General features: G+C 38.0%; 1 protein-coding gene and 1 long non-coding RNA gene across 2 annotated transcripts in view; both read left to right on the forward strand.

The window, feature by feature from the left end:
* The window catches only part of LOC144891994 (uncharacterized), a 42682-nt gene extending 20371 nt beyond the window's left edge, over positions 1-22311 (forward strand). The window contains exons 2-3 of the long non-coding RNA XR_013623315.1: positions 16102-16275; positions 22242-22311. This is a non-coding gene — a long non-coding RNA (uncharacterized LOC144891994). The remainder of the gene's footprint in view (positions 1-16101; positions 16276-22241) is intronic.
* LOC137412304 (uncharacterized) lies at positions 16284-17204 on the forward strand (the record flags this gene model as incomplete). Its single annotated transcript, XM_078777095.1, has 1 exon — positions 16284-17204. A coding segment is annotated over one exon (921 nt), but the record flags the coding sequence as incomplete, so codon positions are not given.
* Positions 22312-23578: the final 1267 nt, after the last annotated feature.

Consider the following 23578-nt stretch of genomic DNA (forward strand, 5'->3'; position numbering starts at 1 on the left):
CAAATTTCTCACAATAAACCTATCAACTTTCTCTCTCAACGTTGGATTTTGTATCAAAGACAAATTATACAACATTTCGCTGTCGGCTTTATGTTTTTCAGTCAACGTAGTGGTTTTCCCATAAGCAATATCATGCTTCATACACACTTCGTCAACCCTATTTGTAGGTTTAGACCAAGGTTTAGGATTGTCAGCCTCATCTAATCTTTTATCCAAGTTTGTTCCTGGACCACAGAAAGAATACCCTGGAAGGTGTAATTCCCCTGGAATTCCAGTTGTTGTAAATTTACTTCCTGACAGAAACTTTTGTATGTCTCCTCCTCTTTTAGGAGAGATGAATTGGCACTTTTTAGAGCCACATACTTGACATATTCCTTTTTGATAAACTCTATTATTTTTAGCTTTAACATAAGAGATATTTTTAGATTTAGTTTTCTTTTTACATTTGAGACAATAACTCATATTTATTTATCAGAAAAATTCCGACAGAGTATCAAAACCTTTTTGGTTTTCAACATACACATTTCAATCTTTATTTTTAAAACATAAAGAATCCTAAGGAATGCCTTCACTCTCTCCTCCATTTATTTACAAATAAAAACTAACTAAAGTCAATGACACCAACATCATCAATCACATAATCTTTTCCTTCTTCTTCTTCTTCTTCTTCATCACCACTTTCTCGTTTAAATCTCTGAAATTGAAGACATTGACGTTCTTATTTTTGAAACCATTATCTTCATAAGAGTTGTTAATTCTTTAATTTCCTCTTCGGTGCGTTGAGATTGATTTATTTGCTTTAATACACTCAATCTTTTATGAATCTCAGTGATTTCCATCTTTTTATATTTTTCCTCCCTCTCTCTTTGCTCCCTCTCCTCCTCCTCCATTTTCTCCCTCTCCTCCTTCTCCTTTTTCTCCCTTTTCTCCCTTTCCTCCTTCTCCCTTTTCTCCCTTTCCTCCTTCTCCTTTTTCTCCCTTTCCTCCTTCTCCTTTTTCTCCCTCTCCTCCTTCTCCTCCTTTTTCTCCCTCTCCTCCTTCTCCTCCCTCTCCCTTTCCTCCTTCTCCTTTTTCTCTCTTTCCTCCTTCTCTTCTTCAACTCCTTCCTCATCCCTTGCTACCCTTGAGTTTGAACCCCAAAGAATATTATACATATACTCATCTGGATTTTGAGATATTCTTGTATCTATAATTATTTTTCTCATAATAGGATACCAATAAGATTTGTTGACGATTTCTAAAAGAGTTTTATATTTCATAACTTTGAGAAGTTCATTTTTATTTAATATTTTAAACAAGTCTCTATTTGTGGGTTTAACAATATCAGTATAAGGCCAGTTTTTTATGACAAAATTCCCATGTATATGCTCCAAATCATAAGGTATGTAATACCGAGCACCCTTTTCTTGTAGGTATCCTTGAATACAAAAATTATAATTCTCTTGTAGTCTTCTTCCTGCCATTTATGTATCAGAAATATATGTGAGATTAATATTATGACAGGTAATACCACCCCATCTTCCCACTACCAAATCGGTTTGTATTCCTCGGCTTTCTATCCTTATCTCATTACCTTCCTTCTTTGTCATGCGAACCATCGCTATACTATCATATATTTTTATTTTCTTAAAATCACGTATTTGTTGTTTACTAATTGTACTTCCACATAAATCCTTATCTTCACCAAGTGGATAATATTCTTCTTTACGAGACTGATTTAAATCATGTAGGTCTTCTATGTTTATTGAAAAAGACCAATTATACCCTAAATCAGGCATATCATACCCCCATTTATTAATTCGCATATTAACTAAATGTCCTTCTTTATAAAATTTAATTGTAAGCAGGTAGTTAAATTCAATGAGGAAAGGTGTATGGTCAGTATAACCAGGTGTTGTGGTTGTAAATTTTACTTGTTTCACAAAACGTGCTGTTTTCTTTAAAGATATATATTGTGATAAATCACTGAATCTAATCAAGTCATTCGCATCTGTAGGGTTTGGATAATTGATTAATTTATAAGTATTCTTCATATTAATATTTTTACTTACACTATATTTTTGTCGTTCAGCCTGTGCCTTTGTATAATAATTTGATAAATCAATATCCTGAGAGGATTTTCCAAAGATAGAACCATCTTTTCCAACATAGGTCATTTATATTAGATAAAAAATGATATCATAAAAATTTTCATTATTGTTGAGTTGAAATAATACATATAAACATAATTGGCCACAACATTTAGAATTAATTTCTTGAACTTGGAATGTTTGATAAACACCATTCTGTAAGAATTGTATTACTTCAACAGGTGGTGGCATACCATAACTATCAAAATAATATTTATCCTGACTATTATGAATACAAACCCAATGAGAACCATTCTGTGTGTCTAAATTCATAATAATATTCTTTGTATTCTTATTTATATGTGTTAATTCATCTCTCATACAAATAACCACATTATCAATTTTTAGTGTTTTACAATACTTAGCTAGTTCTATATTTGACGTTGTATTCTTTCCAAATTGTTTAAACCATTTATCCATTTATTTATGAGAAAGATACAATCCATTACCCCGTTTAGTTAGTTTAACACCCGCTTGAGCGATAGAGGAAAGCATATCTCCAACCAACAATCTAGCTTTATCAGGTAGACTTTCAAGTTTTTGAGCAAAATCTACAATTACACCACTTCCACTAATTTGTTTCTCCAACTCCTTGTTATGTCTTTCCAATTCTTTTTGAGCTTTTAGTTGTGCCTTCCTTTCGTTAGCAGTTTTTACCGCTGCTGAAATACCACCAGTCAATGCTCCCGCCGCACTTAAACCAGCAAATAAAGGAATTAGAAACGGGAGAAATCCTCCTCTTGACTCGTCTATTGAATATTTCTTTAACATAGGTTTCGTCATTTTAATTTTAAGTGATCCAACATCATTTAGTGTTTTTACTTGTGTGTGTGTGAGTAAAACATCAATTCTTACAGCTCCTTTTCTTTGAATTGTATTAACATTAATAATACAAGGCTTTTGATTTTGAATACAAGATGTTAATTTATTAAGATTGATTTGATTAACATATACCCCAACCATTTATTTATGAGAAAAAACCTATGTGATATTAATCATAACACCATTATCTGTATTAATCTGTAATTCTGTTTCCTCCAAAAGCAAACAATATGCATTAACCTCTTCACTCTCCCCTCTTTCAATGTATAGAGAAGTATCCACTCGATTAGACTTTATAGTTTCCTTTTGAGAACTCAGGTCAATTGCGTAGATTGTATAAAGTTTTTGAAACGCAACCATATCCAAAATAGGATCATTATTACCATTACTTTCACACACCTTTTGGTAGGACTTGTAGGCTTCCGCATAATCATTTTTTTCCCAATCAATTTCCAATCTATCTCGCGGATAAAATGTGCCATCAAGAGAAACCCGAAGTTGTTTCACCTTTGCATTATCACTCAGGGCATTATTCTTATTAGTACCGTCCTCTCCATCTGGTTTTTTAAAAATGAGCCAGAGGTATCGTGGCTTTCCTTGAAGAACACCTAAATTCCAAGTGTAGGTAGTGTGTTCCAGTTTAACGTGTTGACATCTTCTTTTAAGGTATGATACATTTAGCGGTTTCTTTGAGTTAAGTCTTCTATTTAACATCTCTTCCGTTTTAAGATTAGGAGTATATTCACTGATATACCAACACAAATCATTAATAACAAATTTATTATTTTCTCCAAAAGCATTTTCATCCCCAAAAAGCAATCTATTTACATTATCATTCCTTTGTAGTTGAAATCTAATTTTAAGCCCATACAAAACTTTATCATAATCACAAAATCCAAATATACCTTTCAGAGGTACTGCTACGGTAAAACTATTCTCAGCTTTTGCGTCATCATTATACATTGACTTCCTTTGACTATAACCAGGGTCTGCGTTTGTACCCGTTGACATATCAGGAATAAAACCCTCAACTGCTCCCTTACCCATTCTATCACTAAACGAATATAGTGTAAATTTCATCATTTCAGATGTAGCAGAGACATAATCAACCGCTTCAACCTCTTGTGTTCCAATATACAGGCGGACACTGTCAAACATTTTCCAGAAGAAATCATTTACGAGTGTAGCATTAGTATTATTCGCAGCCTTAGTGAATTTAAATTTACACAGCAAGAAACTATCAGCTATATTCAAGTAAGTTTGTTGATTATTTATTTCAAAACTTTTTGTTCCGTTTGAATTCCAGTCTGTTCCTGTTATAGCATTTACCTTAAAATAGTCTTCCTTTTTAGTGGAGTTTGAAATGATAATCGTATCATCCAAATCATAGATACCATCAATCGCTTCCATACTTGTATTTATATAGCATTAAAATTGTTGAAACCCTGACCCAAGTATTTTAATGATTTTTTGTCGTTCTTGTGAAGATAGTTGAGTTTTACCTTTTTTTATTTCTTTGATTGCTTGTAATTTATGAGACTCCTTTTGAGCATCTTTTATACTCTTTATAGCACCCGCAACGGAGCCCACGGCAGAAGCAGTTGAACCAATTAGGTCTTTATGTTTAAGGATGGTTGAACCAATACCCATTAGAGTATCAATTATCCCATCTCCTTTATTTCGAAATTGATGACCTACACCTCGTTGTCTCTTAGGTTTATAGTATCCTCTACCCACATACCTTGTATAGTCTGGTGAAAGGAACATGCCCTCCCCTGTAATTATTTTATATTTTCCCAACTCGTGTTTTCTCACAATAACCATTATTTATTTATTGAAAAACTTCACGTAGGTGAATTCTGATGGATATAATTTCATCATTAAAGGATATCATACGATTATCTTGGTCGGTTATCCTAAAATTTACTCTGTATATGGTTTTTCCTGACACAGGTAAATAGACAAGATTTTTTGGTTCCATATTAAATTTATAACCAATCGGGGTTGAGTATGCACTGAATGAAAATATTGTATTTGTTCTTATTCCATCGTTATAAGCACCATCAATCAAATCACAATGAATTAATACTGAATTTATACCGGAGGATATTTGGATAACATTATCACTGTAAAACGTCCCGTTATTTTCAATCTTTTTTGAAGAGAAACCCAATAGCTCTCTAAACGAATTTTCAATCGTGAAATCAACTTTATAATTATTTTTAAGTTTAATAGTTGATTTTGAAGTGTGTTTTTGAATATCTATTACAATATTTTTTGGTTCATCACCTTTTTCTTTCATAAGGCGAGAGACTTCTGAAGATATTTGAGAAATCTCGTAAGCTCCAGGTGAAACGGTTATAGTTTTATATCCACTTCCTGGATTATAACTAAACTTGTTGTTTTTCTCTGTGATATTAAAAAGGGTATTGTAAGTTTCCATTGACAACAAAGATGCCTCATATGAGGTAAGGGGGTCAAGTTGTAGTGGGTAAGGGAATGAAGCTGTGTAATCGCTCGTTGTGAAATTAAAACTAAGAATTGTGCTTCTCATCTTATTTAATATCTAATAAAATATCTTTGTATTGACATTTATTAATTATTTTCATGTTCATCAACTGATCTAAAATGGCTGAGGATTCATTAAAACAATTGTTGTTTCCAGCCTTCTTACTACCTAACAACAATAATAGCCTATTAACTAATTGTGATGGGTCATTTGGAAGAAAACTAACACCCGAACCAAGCTTACTTAAAGCATCAATAATATGTTTCTCCTTCTCATTCTTCTTACTTTTACCAGCAACAGAAACTCCATAATCAAGTGCATTTAGCAACTCAATATATACCCTATCTTCCTCTCTTTCCATATCAAGTGGTTCCTCAAAATATTTTGAACCGCTGAATCCGGGGTTTGTTAGAAGAAACATTAATCTTGGAGTTAATTTAACATTTGGTTGAGTAGAACTCAAGAACATCAATTCATCATTAAATATCAATACCTTTTCTTCCACAAGATGAAACACTGCTGGTTCTTCTGTTGGAATGAGACCTGCTCTGGTTTTTGAACCCGCCGAATATTCATTGTTTTGAAGAGCTTCCACAACATAATTAGGGGGTTGATTTACCTCCTCAAGTTTCCGAAATAATCCCTCGTCATCATATTCTAATTCACCAAGTTCTTGTTTTGTTATCTGACTAAAATCTTTGAGCATTTGAAGTTTTTTCGGAGTAAATTCTACCGTGGGAACTGTAGGGTGTTGAGTTTTCAAAAGTGGTTTAAAGAATTTCTCTTGTTTTCTTTCAAAGGCTTCTTCACCAGTTAGTTTCTGTCTCCGTTTCTTCTTTATCTCTTCCTGTTGTTTAACAACTTTTGAAACTAATTGTTGATGTTCCTTAAACTTTCTTTCTCTTTCTTCAGTATTCATTTTCTGTATTTATTTATTGAAAAATATCATTTAGTATCTCATCTTGTTTCACAACAATATATTTATATTTTCCAATCGTGTGTTTCATATAATTTTCAAATTCTTTTTTACTACATAACGTAGAGCAATTATCTCTCCAAAAATTATTTACATCTATTGAATTTAACTTAAATAAAATAAAAGTATTGGCATTGTTTCTTATTGAGCGTCGAGGGAGTTGAAAATATGATTGACTAAGATATATACAATTACAAGAAGAATGTCTCCCTCTTGTATAGTAGCTATCCATTACTGTTTGGTTTCTCTCATTAACACAATCATCAAAGATGACAAGGTTCTTTTTTGATTTATCTAAATCTTGAGGTGAAGGTATATCATCCGTATTATCACTGAGAATACAAGTTATGGGTTTCGATTTTGATTTCTGTGTATCACAAAATAATTGTATTATATCATCAATATTATAATCATTTAGTTTGTTTTGAAGTTTAAATAAACCGATAATGTCTTCCTTTTTAAGACCCGCATTAAAACCCTGTGAGAGTAGTTGATACTCGGGTTGAAAACTTGACTTTGTAAAAATTATTAAATTATCATAATCTAAAAAATTAGAACCAAGGAGCATCTTTAAAAGTAAACAGGTTTTTCCACATCCGCTTGAACCAACTATTAGACATCTCAATGAATTTGGAATGTTTTTATGGTTATTAAATTTTATCTTATTTTCCCAAACGGGTAAAAAATCATTCATTTATATATTTGGAAAACAAGTTATCCAACTTTTTTTGAGCTATTTGAGAAACTCTATATTTTATCCTGAGTTCGGGTTTAATTTCAAAATAATCCATTATTTTATTTATATAGTATCTTGTATTAACATTTCCATTAAAATTATTTTGAATAATAAATATCATTAAACCCTTATACATTTCCTCAATACAATTAGTCTCTTCCCTTGAAAGAAATGGTGTATTATCATCACAATACTTAACATTCATCTCTCTTATTAATCTTGTAAAGTAATTCATTTTTGGTTCTAATTTAAAAGAGTTATATATTTTTTTATATTTCCTATTATCATTAATTAAAATTAAATCACAGAAAATACATTGTTTATATGAATCCTCATCATTAAGCCCCACTCTATCACAAGCCGGACAATTCTCTAATTTATCATATGGAGAGTCTGGAAATTCTAAATATCCTTCAGAACTTATCATATTTATGTGGTAAATTTTTACTTAAACTAAACGCAAGTTTATTCATTAATAAATACAATGTTTCAAAGCACAAAAGACAAATTTCAATCAATCTCTACTTCGGTGGAAGATATAGAAAAATATGTCAAAGATGTTAAATTGAACAAAGATAAATATGGAAATTTTTGGGTAAAACCAGTTATGGAAAATAACATGAGCCCCTCTATTTCATTTAAAGGAAGAGCTCTAACTATACCTGGAAAGACATCCATTAAAGTAAATCTAACAAAAGTTTCTCCTCTACTCCTGGCAATTTATTCAAAGCTTGAAAAAGTGATTGACCACGATACTTTGAAAAAGAATGATAAGACCATTAATAATTCTAGAGGAGACATTTGTATTTTCTTTAATAATCCAAAGGGTGTAGATCTAAGTAAAATGAATGATGTTAATATTTCTGGTGAAATGTCATTTCGTTCTATGATAGTTAGAGATTATTTAAAGATAACTTTTGATATAAAAATTGTAGAGATTGAATCTGTTAATGAAAGAAAGTATATAGATATTGATGGGAATATTTTTCTTGCTAATTAAATATGAGTCAATACAGCAGTGAAGATTTTACTATTTCATTGAACTCAGACGATAGTGATGATAGTATTTCATTGAACTTGGACGATGGTGATGATAGTATTTCATTGAACACAGATGATAGTTATGATACTAATAGTTTGTGCTCAAATGATAGTTATGAGAGTAGCTTTATTGATGACTCTGAGTATGATTCTGAGTATTCATGTGATAGTTATGACTTAGATGATTCTGAGTGAAAAAGTGTTTTAGTTTAAGCACAGCGATATATATAAAACGGAGCTGTAAAGCTCAAAAGTGTTTTATTTTAAGCACAGTGATATATATAAAACACCACGTTTTCTCACGCTATAAATATGGTTTATTGTGATACTTGCGAGAAGGAAGTAAAATATTATAAACAACATATTCTCACCGCAAAACATACATACAACATTTTAAACAAACTTTCCCCTCTTCCACCTGAAACAAAACACTGTTCTACATGTAATAAAAATATCCTCAAGAAAGGCTTCAAAATACATCTTAAAACAAATCTACATTTATCAAATTTTATCACAACTAAAAACTCTGATGGAGCATTCAAAGGACATATTAAAATAAGAGTCTTTAACTTCAAACCTCCTGAACCAGAGTCTATAGTTGATGCTGTAGAAATAGTTAAACCTGCTGTTCAAACGTTGATTGAAAAAACACTAAAGGAAATGAAACCACTTAAATTTTATATGGGAGTAAAATTAGAAATGACAAAGGATGAAGGAGTTATAGATGCACCATACATGAGAACTGAGCCACACTTTATATCTTCATATCAAGATTTTAAAACATCAGGAGTCTATGATGAACTTATTAAACAAGAGCAAGATGTGGATAATTCAATCGTAGGAAGTGGATTCAATATAGGAAAAATTATTTACATAGACATTCATATTCTTAAATCAGATCCTCTAAAAGCTTCTTCTTACATTGATTTACCCAGTGTTATCAAAAATAGAAAAGCAGTTATCAATATCAAAAATAAAGACAATAAATGTTTTCTCTGGTCTATTTTAGCACACTTACATCCTCCACATTTTCATGATGAAAGAGTATCTCATTATAAAAAATATGAGAATACATTAAATACGAAAGATCTAAAGTTTCCGATGACTTTAAATGATATTCCTAAATTTGAAAAGATGAATAATTTATCAGTTAATGTTTATGGTCTAACAGAAACAAACAACATTCAGGTTTTAAAGCTTTCTGACAATTGTAAACAAACTCATATTAATCTTCTATATTTTAATTCAGACGAAAATTCACATTATACATACATCAAAGATATTGCTAAATTAATAAAACCACAAGTCTGTAAGAGAACAAATAAAATATATATTTGTTTGCGTTGTCTTAACTTCTTCAATTCACAAGAAAGATTAGATAAACATTCAAATTATTGTGGCGAACATAAATCAACGGTAATCAATATGCCTAAAGAAGGCTCAAAGATCACATTCAAAGATGAAAATAAAAAGATCAAACATCCATTTGTTATATATGCTGATTTTGAAAGTATTTTAGAAAAAATTGATACTGCTTCTCCAGATCCAAAAGAATCATACACAAATAAATATCAAAAACATACTCCTTGTGGTTTTTGTTATTATATCAAATCATCCGTTGGTGATAAATATAACAAGTTAGAGATGTATAGAGGCTCAAATACCCCAGAGGAGTTTGTGAAACGACTAGAAAAAGACTGTGTTCGATTAACCAAGATAATGAGAGAAACCAATAAACCAATGTCCTTAACAAGTAAAGAAAAAAGGGAATTTATAAAAAACAATGTCTGTCATATTTGTGAGGAGAAAATTGGTAAAGGTCTAAAGGTTAGAGACCATTGTCATCTCACTGGTAAATATAGAGGTCTGGCTCATCAAAGTTGTAATATTAATTATCAACTCCCCTCTTTCATTCCTGTCTTTCTTCATAACAACGCTCATTATGATACACATCTATTTATCAAGGAACTCTCAAAGACTTCTGGAAGTATCTCAGCAATTCCAAACACGGATCAGAAATACATTTCATTCACAAAAACAATTCACACATCTCCTATTACTCATATCAGATTTCTTGATACATTTAAATTCATGGCAAGTCCATTGGTTAACTTGGTTCAAAATCTAAAAGAGTTTCCATGTCTTTCAGAGTATTTTTTAGATAAAGATTTTCTAACACAAAAGGGAATTTACCCCTATGACTATATGGACTCATTTGAGAGATTCAATGAAACACAACTTCCTTCAAAAGAAAATTTCTATAACAAATTAAACAACAGTAATATATCTGATAAAGATTATGTACACGCACAAAATGTTTGGGAAAAATATAACATCAGGAATCTTGGCGAGTATCACGATTTGTATCTCAAAACTGATGTGCTTTTATTGGCCGATGTATTTGAAGCCTTTAGATCTGTTTGTCGCACTGGATATGGATTGGATCCTGCTCACTACTACACAGCACCTGGATTGGCCTGGAGTGCGATGTTGAAAATGACAAAACAAGATTTGGATTTGATAACCGATGTTGATATGCTTTTGATGATTGAAAAGGCAAAAAGAGGTGGAATTTCACAAGTCTGCTCGAGTAGATACGCAAAAGCAAATAACAAATATCTTCCAAATTATGATCCAACGAAAGAGAGTTCTTACTTGATGTACTATGACGCAAACAACCTGTATGGCTGGGCAATGTCTCAGGCTCTTCCTTATGGAAAACTTAGATGGGTAAAGGAAAAAGACTACAAAAACGTTTTACAAGATGTATGTATCTCTACACAAAAAGAATTGGATGAAGAAAAAGTTGGTTATTATTTTGAAATTGATTTAAAATATCCAGAGGAACTCCATAACCTACACAAAGATCTCCCATTTGCTTGTGAGAAAGAAAGTCCAAAGAAAGAATGGTTGAGTGATTATCAACGATCGTTTGATATAGGTGAATCAACAGAAAAATTACTTACTACATTATATAACAAGAAAAATTATGTTCTACACCAAAGAAATTTGCGACAATATTTATCAAAAGGTCTAAGAGTAGAGAAGATCCATAGGGTTCTAAAGTTCAATCAAAGTCATTGGTTAAAGGGGTACATTGATTTTAATACACAAAGAAGAACAGAGTCAAAAACAGATTTTGAGAAAGACTTTTATAAATTGATGAATAATGCGGTCTTTGGTAAGACTATGGAGAATGTGAGGAAAAGACAAAATATCAGATTATCAACATCTTGGGAACAAGCATCAAAATTAATTAATAGACCGAGTTTTACTCGAGCTGAGGTCTTTACTGAGAACTTTTGTGCGATCCATTTGATTAAAGAGAGTATTGAAATGAACAAACCTATTTATATTGGGACAACAATTCTTGATTTATCAAAGTCATTAATGTATGATTACTTTTATAATAACTTGAGGAAGAAATATCAAAATGATGTTAATCTACTTTATATGGATACAGATAGTTTTATTTTGAAAATTAATACCAACGATGTTTATTCAGACATGAAAAGAGACATTAATATCTATGACACGAGTAATTACAGTCCAGAGAGTGAGTTGTTCTCTTCTAAAAATAAAAAGGTGATTGGAAAGTTCAAGGATGAATTAGGAGGAAATGTCATGAGTGAATTTGTGGGATTGAGGTCTAAGGCTTATGCTTATAAATACATTGTGAATAACGTTGAAAAAACTGATAAGAAATTAAAAGGTGTAAAGAAAAATGTCATTAAAGAAACAATAAACTTTAAGGATTATTATAACTGTTTAACAACAAAGAAAGAAGAGTTTAGAAAGATTAATGGAATAAGAAGTTATAAACATCAATTATATTCAGAAGAGGTGAATAAGAAAGCATTGGGGGCTTTTGATGATAAGAGGTTTATTTTAGAAAATGGAATTGATAGTCTCCCTTATGGTTATATAAGTATATAAGTGATAAGATATATATAAGTGATAAGATATATATAAGTGATAAGATATATATAAGTGATAAGTTAAAAAGGGGGGGTTGGGGATTTTAACGGGCTACCGCCGCCTTTTTTACTATTATATAAATGATAGAACCAAGTATCAACCAGACTAAAGAGTGGAGGTGTAATCAACCTTGGTATATAAATGGAAAACATAATGAATGTGAAAAATATCAAATAGGTATAATTGAAAAGGCAACTGGTAAAAAAATTCACAAAACAAATAAGAGAATTAATTTAAATACCGGTGAATTGGGTAAAAAAGATGGAAATATTTTTGAATGGACGGAAAACTTTGATGGTTGTCAGGAAAATATATACTTTAATTTAAAAATGGTATGTGGCACTGGAGGTGCTCAAACAAGAACATTGAGGGAGGTTTACCATTTTATCTTAGCTCAGTTAAAATATCTTAATAAAGAACCAAACTCAAACATATTTATTGTTAATATATTAGATGGTGAAGAGAGTTGTAGGAGAATTAAATTATTTCCCACGCATAAACAAATATTTGTAGGGTCGTTGTTTGAGTGGGTTATATTCACCAGATGATATTAAGAGTAAAAGGTTAAAAGGTCCATAAGGTCAGAAGGATCACAGGTGTTTAAGTGGTCTAATGAATAAGGATAGCATGTCAAAAGGTTAGAAGGTTCGTAAAGAACAGGGTGAGAGAAATATAGGTGTTTAGGGTCAATGAGGGAGGGAAAGAATTAATATGGAAGTGAATGGGTCAATGTTTGAGTGGGTCAAAGATTAATCTGCCAGATGATATGTAGAAGAAGGATGATAGGTCTATAAGAGAAAACAAATATTTGTTTATGCGTGGTCTAATGAACAACATTAAGGATAGGTACTACAGACAAAAGGTTCATAAAGATGAGGGTGGGAGAAATAGAGGTGTTTATGATTTTTGAAAAAGACAAGGGGGTAAATGACATTAGATAGGGATTTCCCATGTTAAACGGAGGTGTCCCAGAAGCAACATTATTACACTACTTTCCCCCTCTCTCCCCATCTTGTCTACCGCTCCCTATGTTATATGTTTTATGTGTCGGTTTGTCTTTCTGTGTGATTAATGTTCGCTCTTTCACGAGCCTCGATCTTGTATACAAAAAAAAAAAAAAAAAAAAAAAAAAAAAAAACCCAACTCGCTCTCACGGGGAACTGTAACTCGACTCACAGGGAACTGTAACTCAGCACACGACTGACCGACCTCAACTGACCTCTTCTCGTTCTCAGTCACGCTCGTTCTGCGTCCTGCTTCAACTCTGTGTGTTCTGCTGCTGTTCCCGTTTTTCTGAGGTGGGGGGACTCGGAGCACGGTTATATGGCCCGCCCCAGAGTTTCACTCTAATGTTCCAAACCCCGCCTCTGCCGCAGTGGTAAGCCACTCCCCTCGAGCCCTGATTGGCGGCTCGTTCCTTACCGGCCACTCCTCCTGCAGCGCCTCCCTTCGGCCTCACTGGACTTGTTCAGGCCTGCCGCGTGGCACTTCACGCCAAAAGACCGCCCTACTCACGGGCCTGCTCAACGCAAAACTAAACACAGGAAAGGACTACGCTTACATTCACTAAGAAATAACTGAACTATCGTGAGGCTTCATGTTGTGGTGCATCTACCTACGAGGGGGAATTAACCTTTATTCCAAAACCACAACAATACTTTGTCGTTCACTTCACTTTACCACATCACTCACTCGGCATTGCAGCATCGTAAAAAGACGTGTGTGAACACTGTGGGCTACACCGCAGGTCTCTCTCAAAATAACACCTGTCGCTAGCAAATATCGCCTGTCTCTTCGCTGACGGGAATACTAGGAGAGGAGAAGGTGGGAGCAAGGAGGATGTGGGAGGGAGGAAGATCAGGAGGGGACAAAGGGTCTGTTCTTGCCTTGCGTTTTGGAGGGGGACCTCAGGGGAAGTGGAGGAGGAAAGGAGAGGGTTACTTTGACTGTGTTTTTCGTTTACCTGGAGTCCAGCTTTACCCTGTGGACCTCCTGGAGGTATGTAAGTGAGAGGAGGACTTGAAGGAGGGAGGGGTTAGTTTACCCCTTTATACCTCATGGAGGCTAATGATGCTTTTGTGAGAAGTGGATTTGAGTGAGGGGTGGGAGAGGTAGAGGGGAGGGGGGTTAACCTCCTGCAGTTTCATTGGTAGGCCGATTCACCAATGTACTTGCCGTCCCTCGGACGGATAGAAAACTAGACATCCCATCTGCTGGCATTAGTGCAGGATTGAATGAAATGGAATGTTTGCACGTGCAGTTTGAACAGACCCCAACAGTCAAAGTTCAAACAGCACGTACCATGTTCAAGGAGATAATAACATGGGCTTCCCTTGAGGGATGAGACTCGTACTGCGGCTTACTCTCTGTGTACCTGCGGCTTACTCTCTGTGTACCTGTGGCTTACTCTCTGTGTACCTGCGGCTTACTCTGTGTACCTGCGGCTTACTCTGTGTACCTGCGGCTTACTCTCTGTGTACCTGCTGTCATGGAACTGGAACTCTCCCAGGTGGTATTTACTCTTATTATGAAGGTTACTTGTCTTAGCTTACATTTTAAATCTGCATTCATTAGGTCCAATGACCCAATACTCTGTCGACAAAAGGAATTTGTGCGTACATTGTGTTTGTTTTGACCATGCTAACTCCGTGGATCAACAATGACGAATCGTCGACGGATAATCCGTCCTCCTATCCTCTTGGTTACTCGTTGCCTCATGTAACAACCAATGAGCACGGAGTTTCTTACCTTGTCTATAAAAGGTGGTTTCTGGGACTGCTTCATCCTGTTTGTGTTTCTTTCCCTGATGAGAGCAAACCTGAAAGCTTTGGAATGTCTTTTATTGTTTAAATGTATTTTAAAGTCGCCGACTGGGCATCCTCCGTCGTGCGAAGTCCTTCCTTGGCACACCTGAGCTCTTCACCACATACAAGGCTTTCATCCGCAGCTCAATGGAGTACTGCTCTCCCCTCTGGGCTAGTGCTCCTGCCTCACACCCAGCTCGTCTTCACGCTGTTGAAACCAAAGCGTTTAGAATCATTGGAATCTCCCGCGATGACGCTATCTCCGAGGGCCTTTCACTTAATCACCGCAGGCAGGTTGGTGGTCTTTCCGTCTTCTACCGACTCCTCTCCGGCCTTGCTCCCCCAGCTCTCTCTGGGCTCTGTCCCCCAAATATTCCTGCAGGTCGCACAAGATCTGCCTGCAACCCTCTGATGGTTAAACTGCCGAAATCTCGGCTCTCTGCTCACCTTCACTCCTTCATTCCTCTTTTCTCCCGCCTCTGGAACAAACTCCCCCACTCCCTTCAATCCCACTCCACCCTCCAGGTCTTTAAAACGGCTGTTCACCACCATCTCTTATCTTCCCCAATCCAAAACCTTGATCTTTTCTACCCCCGCTAATTTCACCCCAAATCCACTTTTTTGAGGTGACTTTTGTCTTCTTTCCTGGAAGTCCTTGGTGTCCTTGCGTTTTATACCTATCCTGCCTCCCCCCAGGCCCTCTCCCTCCAAAAACATCTCCCGATGTCCCTGCTCTCAAATGTTGTTTGTGTGCTTCCTTCCCTTCTCTCCCCATCTTGTCGACTGCTCCCCTTTTTATATACATTGTTTGCTTGTTTGTTTGATTTGTTTGTTTGATAAATGTTAGCTCTTTCACGAGCCTCGACTCTGTATACCAAAAAAAAAAAAAAAGTTCTGCCCCACTAAACGTTTATTTGTATAGATTAACATCAAGAATATACTTTTTTTTAACTCTCTGCAGTGGAACAAATAAATACAAGTTTACAAATATACAAAATATACAAATACATATACAGTGGAACAAACACAAAAATACATGTTTGGGTGCATTTGTGTGGTCAGGTGAATCTGATTTTTTGACAGGTCATGTGATGTTGTATTTACAGGTGAATCCACTGAATCTACTATGGAGACGGCACCTACTTTGTTGAATGGCACAGACACACACCCACGGGACTCGCCAAATGAAACCAACAGGAGGAGCTTTGACAAACAAGACAAACCGAATGAGGAAATGTTTCCACAGAATAACTTTCACAAGACTCACAAAGGAAAGAAAGGTGACCGTCGATACGAATGCACAAATTGTGGAAAATCTTTCACTCGGTCACACAGCCTTAAAATACATATGAGAGTTCACAGTGGAGAACGCCCATACAAATGCAAAGTTTGTGGAAAATCTTTCAGTCATTCGTCTAACCTTAAATTACACATGAGAATACACAATGGAGAACGCCCGTACAAATGCACACATTGTGGAAAATCCTTTATTCATACATCCCATCTTACAACACACATGGCAGTTCACAGTGGTGAACGCCCGTACAAATGCACAAATTGTGGGAAATCTTTCAGTCAGCCATCTTACCTAAAATTGCACATGAGAATTCACAATGGAGAACGCCCATACAAATGCACAATTTGTGGAAAAGCTTTTAATCAATCATCTCACTTAAGAACACACGTGAAAATTCACAGTGGAGAACGCCCATATGAATGCACAAGTTGTGGAAAATGTTTTAATCAATCATCTCGTCTAAAAACGCACATGACAATTCATAATGGAGAACGCCCATACAAATGTTCATTTTGTGTAAAATCTTTTAATTGGCCATCCAGCATTGAAACACACTTGAGAATTCACAATGGAGAACGCCCGTACAAATGCACAATTTGTGGAAACTGTTTTAATCATTCATCCCACCTTAATAGGCACATGGCAATTCACAGTGGTGAACGCCCATACAAATGCACAATTTGTGGAAAATCTTTCAGTCAGTCATCTTACCTAAAATTACACATGAGAATTCACAATGGAGAACGCCCATATGAATGCACAAGTTGTGGAAAATCTTTTAATCAGTCATCTCACCGAAAAACACACGTGAGAATTCATCATGGAGAAGATCCATATGAATGCTCAATTTGTGGAAAATATTTTACTCAGTCATCTCACCTTAAAACACACATGACACTTCACAATGGATAATATTAGCTGCCCATAATAAGCTCCAAACACAAGGTGTTCCAAAAAGAAGACCTGGACAATTTTTTTTTATTATTTTTTTTGTTGTTGTTGTTGGTTGTTTGGTTTTTGTATAATAAGTTGAGGCTCGTATAAGAGCTAACACATAGAACATATAACAAAGAGAGCGGGAGACGAGTGGGGGGGGGGGGGGGGCAGGGGGATTTGGGGAGATTGAAGTACAAACAACAGTAGGGAACAGGGATATCAGGAGATCTGTAGAAGGAAGAAGGAAGAGGGATGGGGCAAGGTACACGGAATAAACAAGATGGACACTGCAAGGACTTTCAGGAAAGAAAACGGGTTTTTTTTTTTGGTTTTTTTTCAGGTCTGGTGGTTTAATCTATCTATCTATAATTCCAGCAATCTCTGTGTGTCTGTCTGTGTGTCTGTGTGTCTGTGTGTCTGTGACCGCTGTTTCTCGACAACCACGGGTCCGATATACTTGAAACTTGCCAGGTATATTGCTGGGGACCCGAGGATGTGCCTTTTCAAGGTTTGAAATTAATCGGACAAGTACCTACCGAGCTATGTCCAAAAAACGCTTCAACCAATCAGAGAGCAGCGAGCTATCACGTGTGCCGAACGTGGCGATCAGACTCTGCCTCGGACGGCACATTTGACAGCGTATTCATTTATTTCACGTTGGAAAACTATGTTGCCGTTAAACTATGTTTTAAAACGAATTCAAACTGCGATTAAATTAAAACGATTCATCCTAACTGCGATTTGCGAACTTCCGGACAGTGAAGACTGTCCGGCAGCACGCTTTCCGGCAGCCAATCACAGAACGCTTTGTTGCGTAGGCGTGGCCGATGTGAGACGAGCGGAGCTGAGCGCGTTACGAGCTGACCGCCATTACGGTACGTAATTCGATTTCTTATGCGCATTATTTCTCCCAATTCAGTCAGAGCGAAGGGCGGAAGCGAAGAGCGTTGTATTTTTTGTTTACGGGCGTACGGGCGGGGTAGAGCGTACGGGTAGCGTTTTTTTTTTTTTTTGGCAAGGAACGGGCAACCACGCGTTTGTGCACGCGATGGCGATTGCTTTACCAAACTCCGGAAGCCGTTCGCTTTGGACCAAACCATTGCATGTAAATAGAGGGGGGGGTTCTGTGGTCGTTGCGAATGGACCAAACCATTCATGTAAATAGAGGGGGGGGGTTGTCACTGTACTCGCAAGCCGTTCGCCGTTCGCTTTGGCGTTGCGAATGAACCAAACCATTTCATGTAAATAGAGGGGGGGGATATAATTTTAGATAGATATATAGTACGGGCATATATATAGTACGGGCATGCCCTAGTATTAATAAAAGGCAGTGTCCGTCCATCTGTCTCCTCAATAACTCCAAAACCATGAAACCTAGCGGCCCCAAACTTTGCATGCATACACCTGGACTTTGCAAGGATGAAAACTGGGTGTTTGTGTGCATTATAACGCCATTTTTGATGGGCTAGCGGCTAGGGTGCCAGCTTAGGATCCTGGGATCCTGGGTTCGAATCCCGGTCGATCGCTAAATTAATGCCAGGGGGGTTGACTCAGCCTGTCATCCTTCCGAGGTCGGCTAATTTGAATATCAGTTCACTGGTAATTCCCTGTTTGTCGTAAAAGGCGACAAACAGGGTTGGCGGCAGGAAGGGCATCCGGCCGTAAAACATTGCTTCAAAAAGGGGACCAACAAAAGCAACAACGACCACGGTGCCCGAAAAAGGCCAACCCCCGCTTTGCGGGGAAAAATGGCCTCTAAAGGTGGTTTTTTTAATAACGCCATTTTTGAAGATGATTAACGAGGTGCTCATTAGAAAAAAAAACCCTGATGTGGTGGCTTACCAATATGACGGCCCGCCATCTTGGTTAGCCCACTGCACCTCACTGGGTTCTTAAGCCGCCATTTTGTTTTGTTTCGGCCTACTCAAATGTGCCTTGCCTTGGAAACACGATCGATTGTCTTTACACAATTGAAGCATATAATCAAAATCTGGATCTGGATTTGGATATGAGGATGGGATGCTGTGGACTAAATGTCCAAATCTGGAGTGAAATCTGACAAAATTTACCATGTCTAGCGATTGGTGAACGGTATTCGGGCTGCTTTTGCAAGCCATGGCGTTGCAGCAGACAGAGCGCCCTTTTTGTTTTTAGTCACAAGGCCGGGGAAGTTTGGGTGTGTTATAACGCCCTTTAAAAAAAAAAATTCTGCTCTCAGTGGTTTCCATATGATTTGCTTCTTGAAATCGATCTGTTTTTTGAATTCCTTAGCCATTTAAACCAGAAGCAATCAGCTTGCTATCGCTTGCCAAGCCAGCCGTTCCTTATCACCCATTTCGTTGGAATGCTTGCTGGAGTGCTTTAGCCGCTTGGTGAGGACTCCACAAATGAAGTGAGAAATGCCTGTGTACTCAATTGATTTGGGGAAGGCCGGGGAAGTTTGGGTGTGTTATAAAGTTTGGGTGAAGTTTGGGTTTTTGGGTGTGTGTTATAACACCCTTTTTGAATATGAGGCTGGGAAAGTTTGGGTGTGTTATAAAGTTTGGGTGTGTGTTATAACACCCTTTTTGAATTTGATTAACGAGGTGAACCACTACTTGGTGAACACTATTCAGGCTGCTTTTGCAAGCCATGGCATTACAGCAGACAGAGCTGCCTTTTCATTTTCACGTACCCATTTTTTCACTGACCAACAATTTTGTGCGATGTAGTCACTCTCCTCCTCACCCCCCTCCCCCTCCCCCCTGCCTCACTCCACCATCCTTTTCTCTCTCCTCCCTGATCCTTCCCCTCCTCGCTCCCCCATCCCTCCTTGCCCCCCTGCCTTCTCTCTTTCTCCTCATTTCTCGCTTCTCCCTCATTTCTCTTGCTCCCCTCCACCCTCCCTCCTCTCTCTCCTCCTCCCACTCCACTCCCTTTACTTCCCCCTCCCTTCCCTTCTCACAGTTTCCCTCCCTCCTCTTTTCCTCCCCCTTCACTCCCCCTTTCCACCCTCCCCTTTCCCTCCTCTCCTTCCCCCCCCCCCCTTCTCCCTCCCTCCCCCCTCCTCTTTCCCTCCCCTCTCCTCTTTCCCTCCCCTCTCCTCTTTCCCTCCCCTCTCCTCTTTCCCTCCCCTCTCCTCTTTCCCTCCCCTCTCCTCTTTCCCTCCCCTCTCCTCTTTCCCTCCCCTCTCCTCTTTCCCTCCCCTCTCCTCTTTCCCTCCCCTCTCCTCTTTCCCTCCCCTCTCCTCTTTCCCTCCCCTCTCCTCTTTCCCTCCCCTCTCCTCTTTCCCTCCCCTCTCCTCTTTCCCTCCCCTCTCCTCTTTCCCTCCCCTCTCCTCTTTCCCTCCCCTCTCCTCTTTCCCTCCCCTCTCCTCTTTCCCTCCCCTCTCCTCTTTCCCTCCCCTCTCCTCTTTCCCTCCCCTCTCCTCACCCATTCCCCTTTCCTCCCTCCCCCTTCCCTCATTATCTTCCCCCTACATCCTCTCCCTCTCTCTTCATATTCCCATCAGGAAGCGACTCATTGCTTGTTATCCAGCAACGTCGGTACTTTTTTTTTTTTTTTTTTTTTTTTTTTTTTTGTATACAAGATCGAGGCTCGTGAAAGAGCGAACATTAATCACACAGAAAGACAAACAGACACATAAAACATATAACATCGGGAGCGGTAGACAAGATGGGGAGAGAGGGGGAAGGACACAAACACAACATTTGAGAGCAGGGACCGAGAGACATGGAGACATCAAGAGATCTGAGAGAGGGCGAGGGCTTTGGGGGGGGGGGGGGCATGGGAAGGGGGCGGTGGGAGAGGTATAAAACATATGGACACTGCCAGGACTTCCAGGAAAGAAGTTGGAATTTCAAACAAGGTGGATCTGGGGTGAATTAGCGGGGGTAGAAAAGATCAAGGTTTTGGATGGGGGAAGATAAGAGATGGTGGTGAACAGCTGTTTTAAAGACCTGGAGGGAGGAGTGGGATTGAAGGGAGTGAGGGAGTTTGTTCCAGAGGCGGGAGAAAAGAGGCGGGAAAAGAACTTTTGCGAGTGTAAAATATAATGGTGACTAAACACGGGGACGCGGAGAAAGCTCAGTCCGTCAAATGGTCCATCGAGATGAGATCTGACGCGCAAGTTCAGCGTAATTTCCTTACCAAGGTATGGAAGGAATCCACCATCGTGGACTAATAGAGAATGGAAGTAACATAAAAAGCCCTCAGGAGAGTGTTTCGACGATGCTATTGCTGGATGCATTTGAGGGGCGAGGGCACTTCGGTTTTTTTTTTCCGGTATTGCTCAATTTGCCAAATCTTGTCTTGCCTGTATAATGGTCAATCCTACGCTCAATTGGCCAACTTAAGTCTTCCAATGTGCCACGAGGAGGTGATTAAAGATGAAAAACCAGGAAGCGCCGTGATGACGTCGCCAGATGATGGGCGTCTCCCGATGCTGGGTGTCATCTAGGATTAGCCGGTATCGTGCGTGTCTTGTGATGGAAAGACTCCTTAAGTTTTTCAGTTCTGTTTTAAGTTTATTCTAATTGATACTTAAATTTAGCAAACGAGGAAGTTCTAATGCTTCATTGTGGATCCATACTGACTATCCATGCCCCTTGAGATTCCTGTATCACACGGTTCAGTGCTGAAGATCTTCCTCTGAGGCATACATGGTTCTGCAGTGACCGACCCTCTGTTAGTCTCTGTGCCGGCGAGGTGCACCCTCTCTTTCCTGTCAGCATGGTTTGCATGCTCACTTTCGTGAATGTATCGGTTTTAGTGATGTCCGAGTTAATGACCTTTCGGGCCGCTCCTGCTGTGGTCGGGAGGCTTCTCGCGGTGGGTTTAATCAGTGGGGTTTTGATCAACGATTGTGAAACAAGAATGCCTGAAGTCTTGGGAGTCGTGGAGGTGCCATATTCTTGGCTCTGCGTTTAGCCCTCATGCCCTTTTTGGGCTGCTGGCTTGACGGGAACTGTCCTGGGTTTCCACGGATTTGGCGCCTGGTACACTCCTGGGTCTGTGTTGCATGCTTCTCCCCAGGTTTGCCGACAACGTTTTGGGCCTACATTGGCATCGCAGACTGGCAACCCTTCCTGCCATGGCTGCCCTCCCTCTGCTCATGACCTGTCTGCTCACCGTTGGGCCCATCGCCCTGCATGTTCCTGTGCCCCTCCACCCGCTGCTTGGTCTGTGCGTTGACCTTAGTGTTCTTTGCTGAATGTGCATGGGACTTCTCTGTTTTTCTGGACAAATGACATGGATGTCTTCGCCGGAGTTGTGGGCGGGAGGTCAATGAGACGGTGATTGTTTCAGCCTCCATAGCCTCTTCGGTTTGGTTGAACTTCATGGAGAAGCTTGGTACAGCCACTTACTTTTTTTTCGCTACACTTCATGGTGCCTTTGCTGTGCACAATTCTGGGTCTACTCGATCACAATTGATTGTTTTGTTCTAATTACAATGATATACTTTATTATTTTGATATTTTTAATTGCAATACTTTATATTGCCTTTCATATTTTTCTTTAAGCTGTTTTTGGGTTCACATATTGGTCTATGCATTTCATAACTTGCATCTTGTTGCATCTTACACTTTTATTGTAACCTATTATTGTAATTATTGTAACCTCATATTATTGTATCAATCCTTATTTTTCATATGTTATACATGTCTGCATACTTGTATTTTTTTTTTTGAATAAGTAATACTTTTTAATTAATTTTATTTATTTGTAGATGTTATTACTCATTGCAATTTTTTAAATTGTCTTGATTTTCATTTTATATTGTAAATTATTCGCAATTGAGCTTCTGGCTGCGATGATTTGATAATAAAACCATGAATTGAAACAGAAAAACGTGTCTGGCGAAGACCACAAAGGTTCGTCATAGTCCAGTAATCCAGCTAGGAAGAGGGGCAGACCGTGGCGGGAGAGCACCAATGAGTCGGACCCACCCAAATTGGTTAAGGGTCCCCTCCCCTATCCCAGAAGAGCACCACGCTAAACTCTTAGTCAACAACTATCAGGGATGCCTCTTCGTGGTGGTTGTGCTCCCCAACGCAAATCAGGGGCCAAATCGTCCCCATTCTTCCCTGCTACGCGGATTTATCAGAGCAGCGCGGTCATGGTCAGAGTTCAGATCGGTCCTCATGAACCGGCCCTTTCCTTCCTGTCCTTCTCTCGCTCTTTCTTTCGCTCTCTCTCTAACTCTGTCATGGCCCCCAGCTTCGTGAAGGCAGGCGTACACCAACCTGGATATAAGGAATCTCTGGGTCGCTCCTGCGAGATTGAGACCAAACATGTTAAATCCCAAACAACAACAAAAACGGCGCAGATTAAATTCAACATTAATCTATATATTAAAGTAGTGGCAGTGT

The sequence above is a fragment of the Myxine glutinosa genome, chromosome 5, assembly GCF_964187855.1.
Source record: "Myxine glutinosa chromosome 5, kmMyxGlut1.1, whole genome shotgun sequence".
Classification (NCBI taxonomy): domain Eukaryota; kingdom Metazoa; phylum Chordata; class Myxini; order Myxiniformes; family Myxinidae; genus Myxine; species Myxine glutinosa.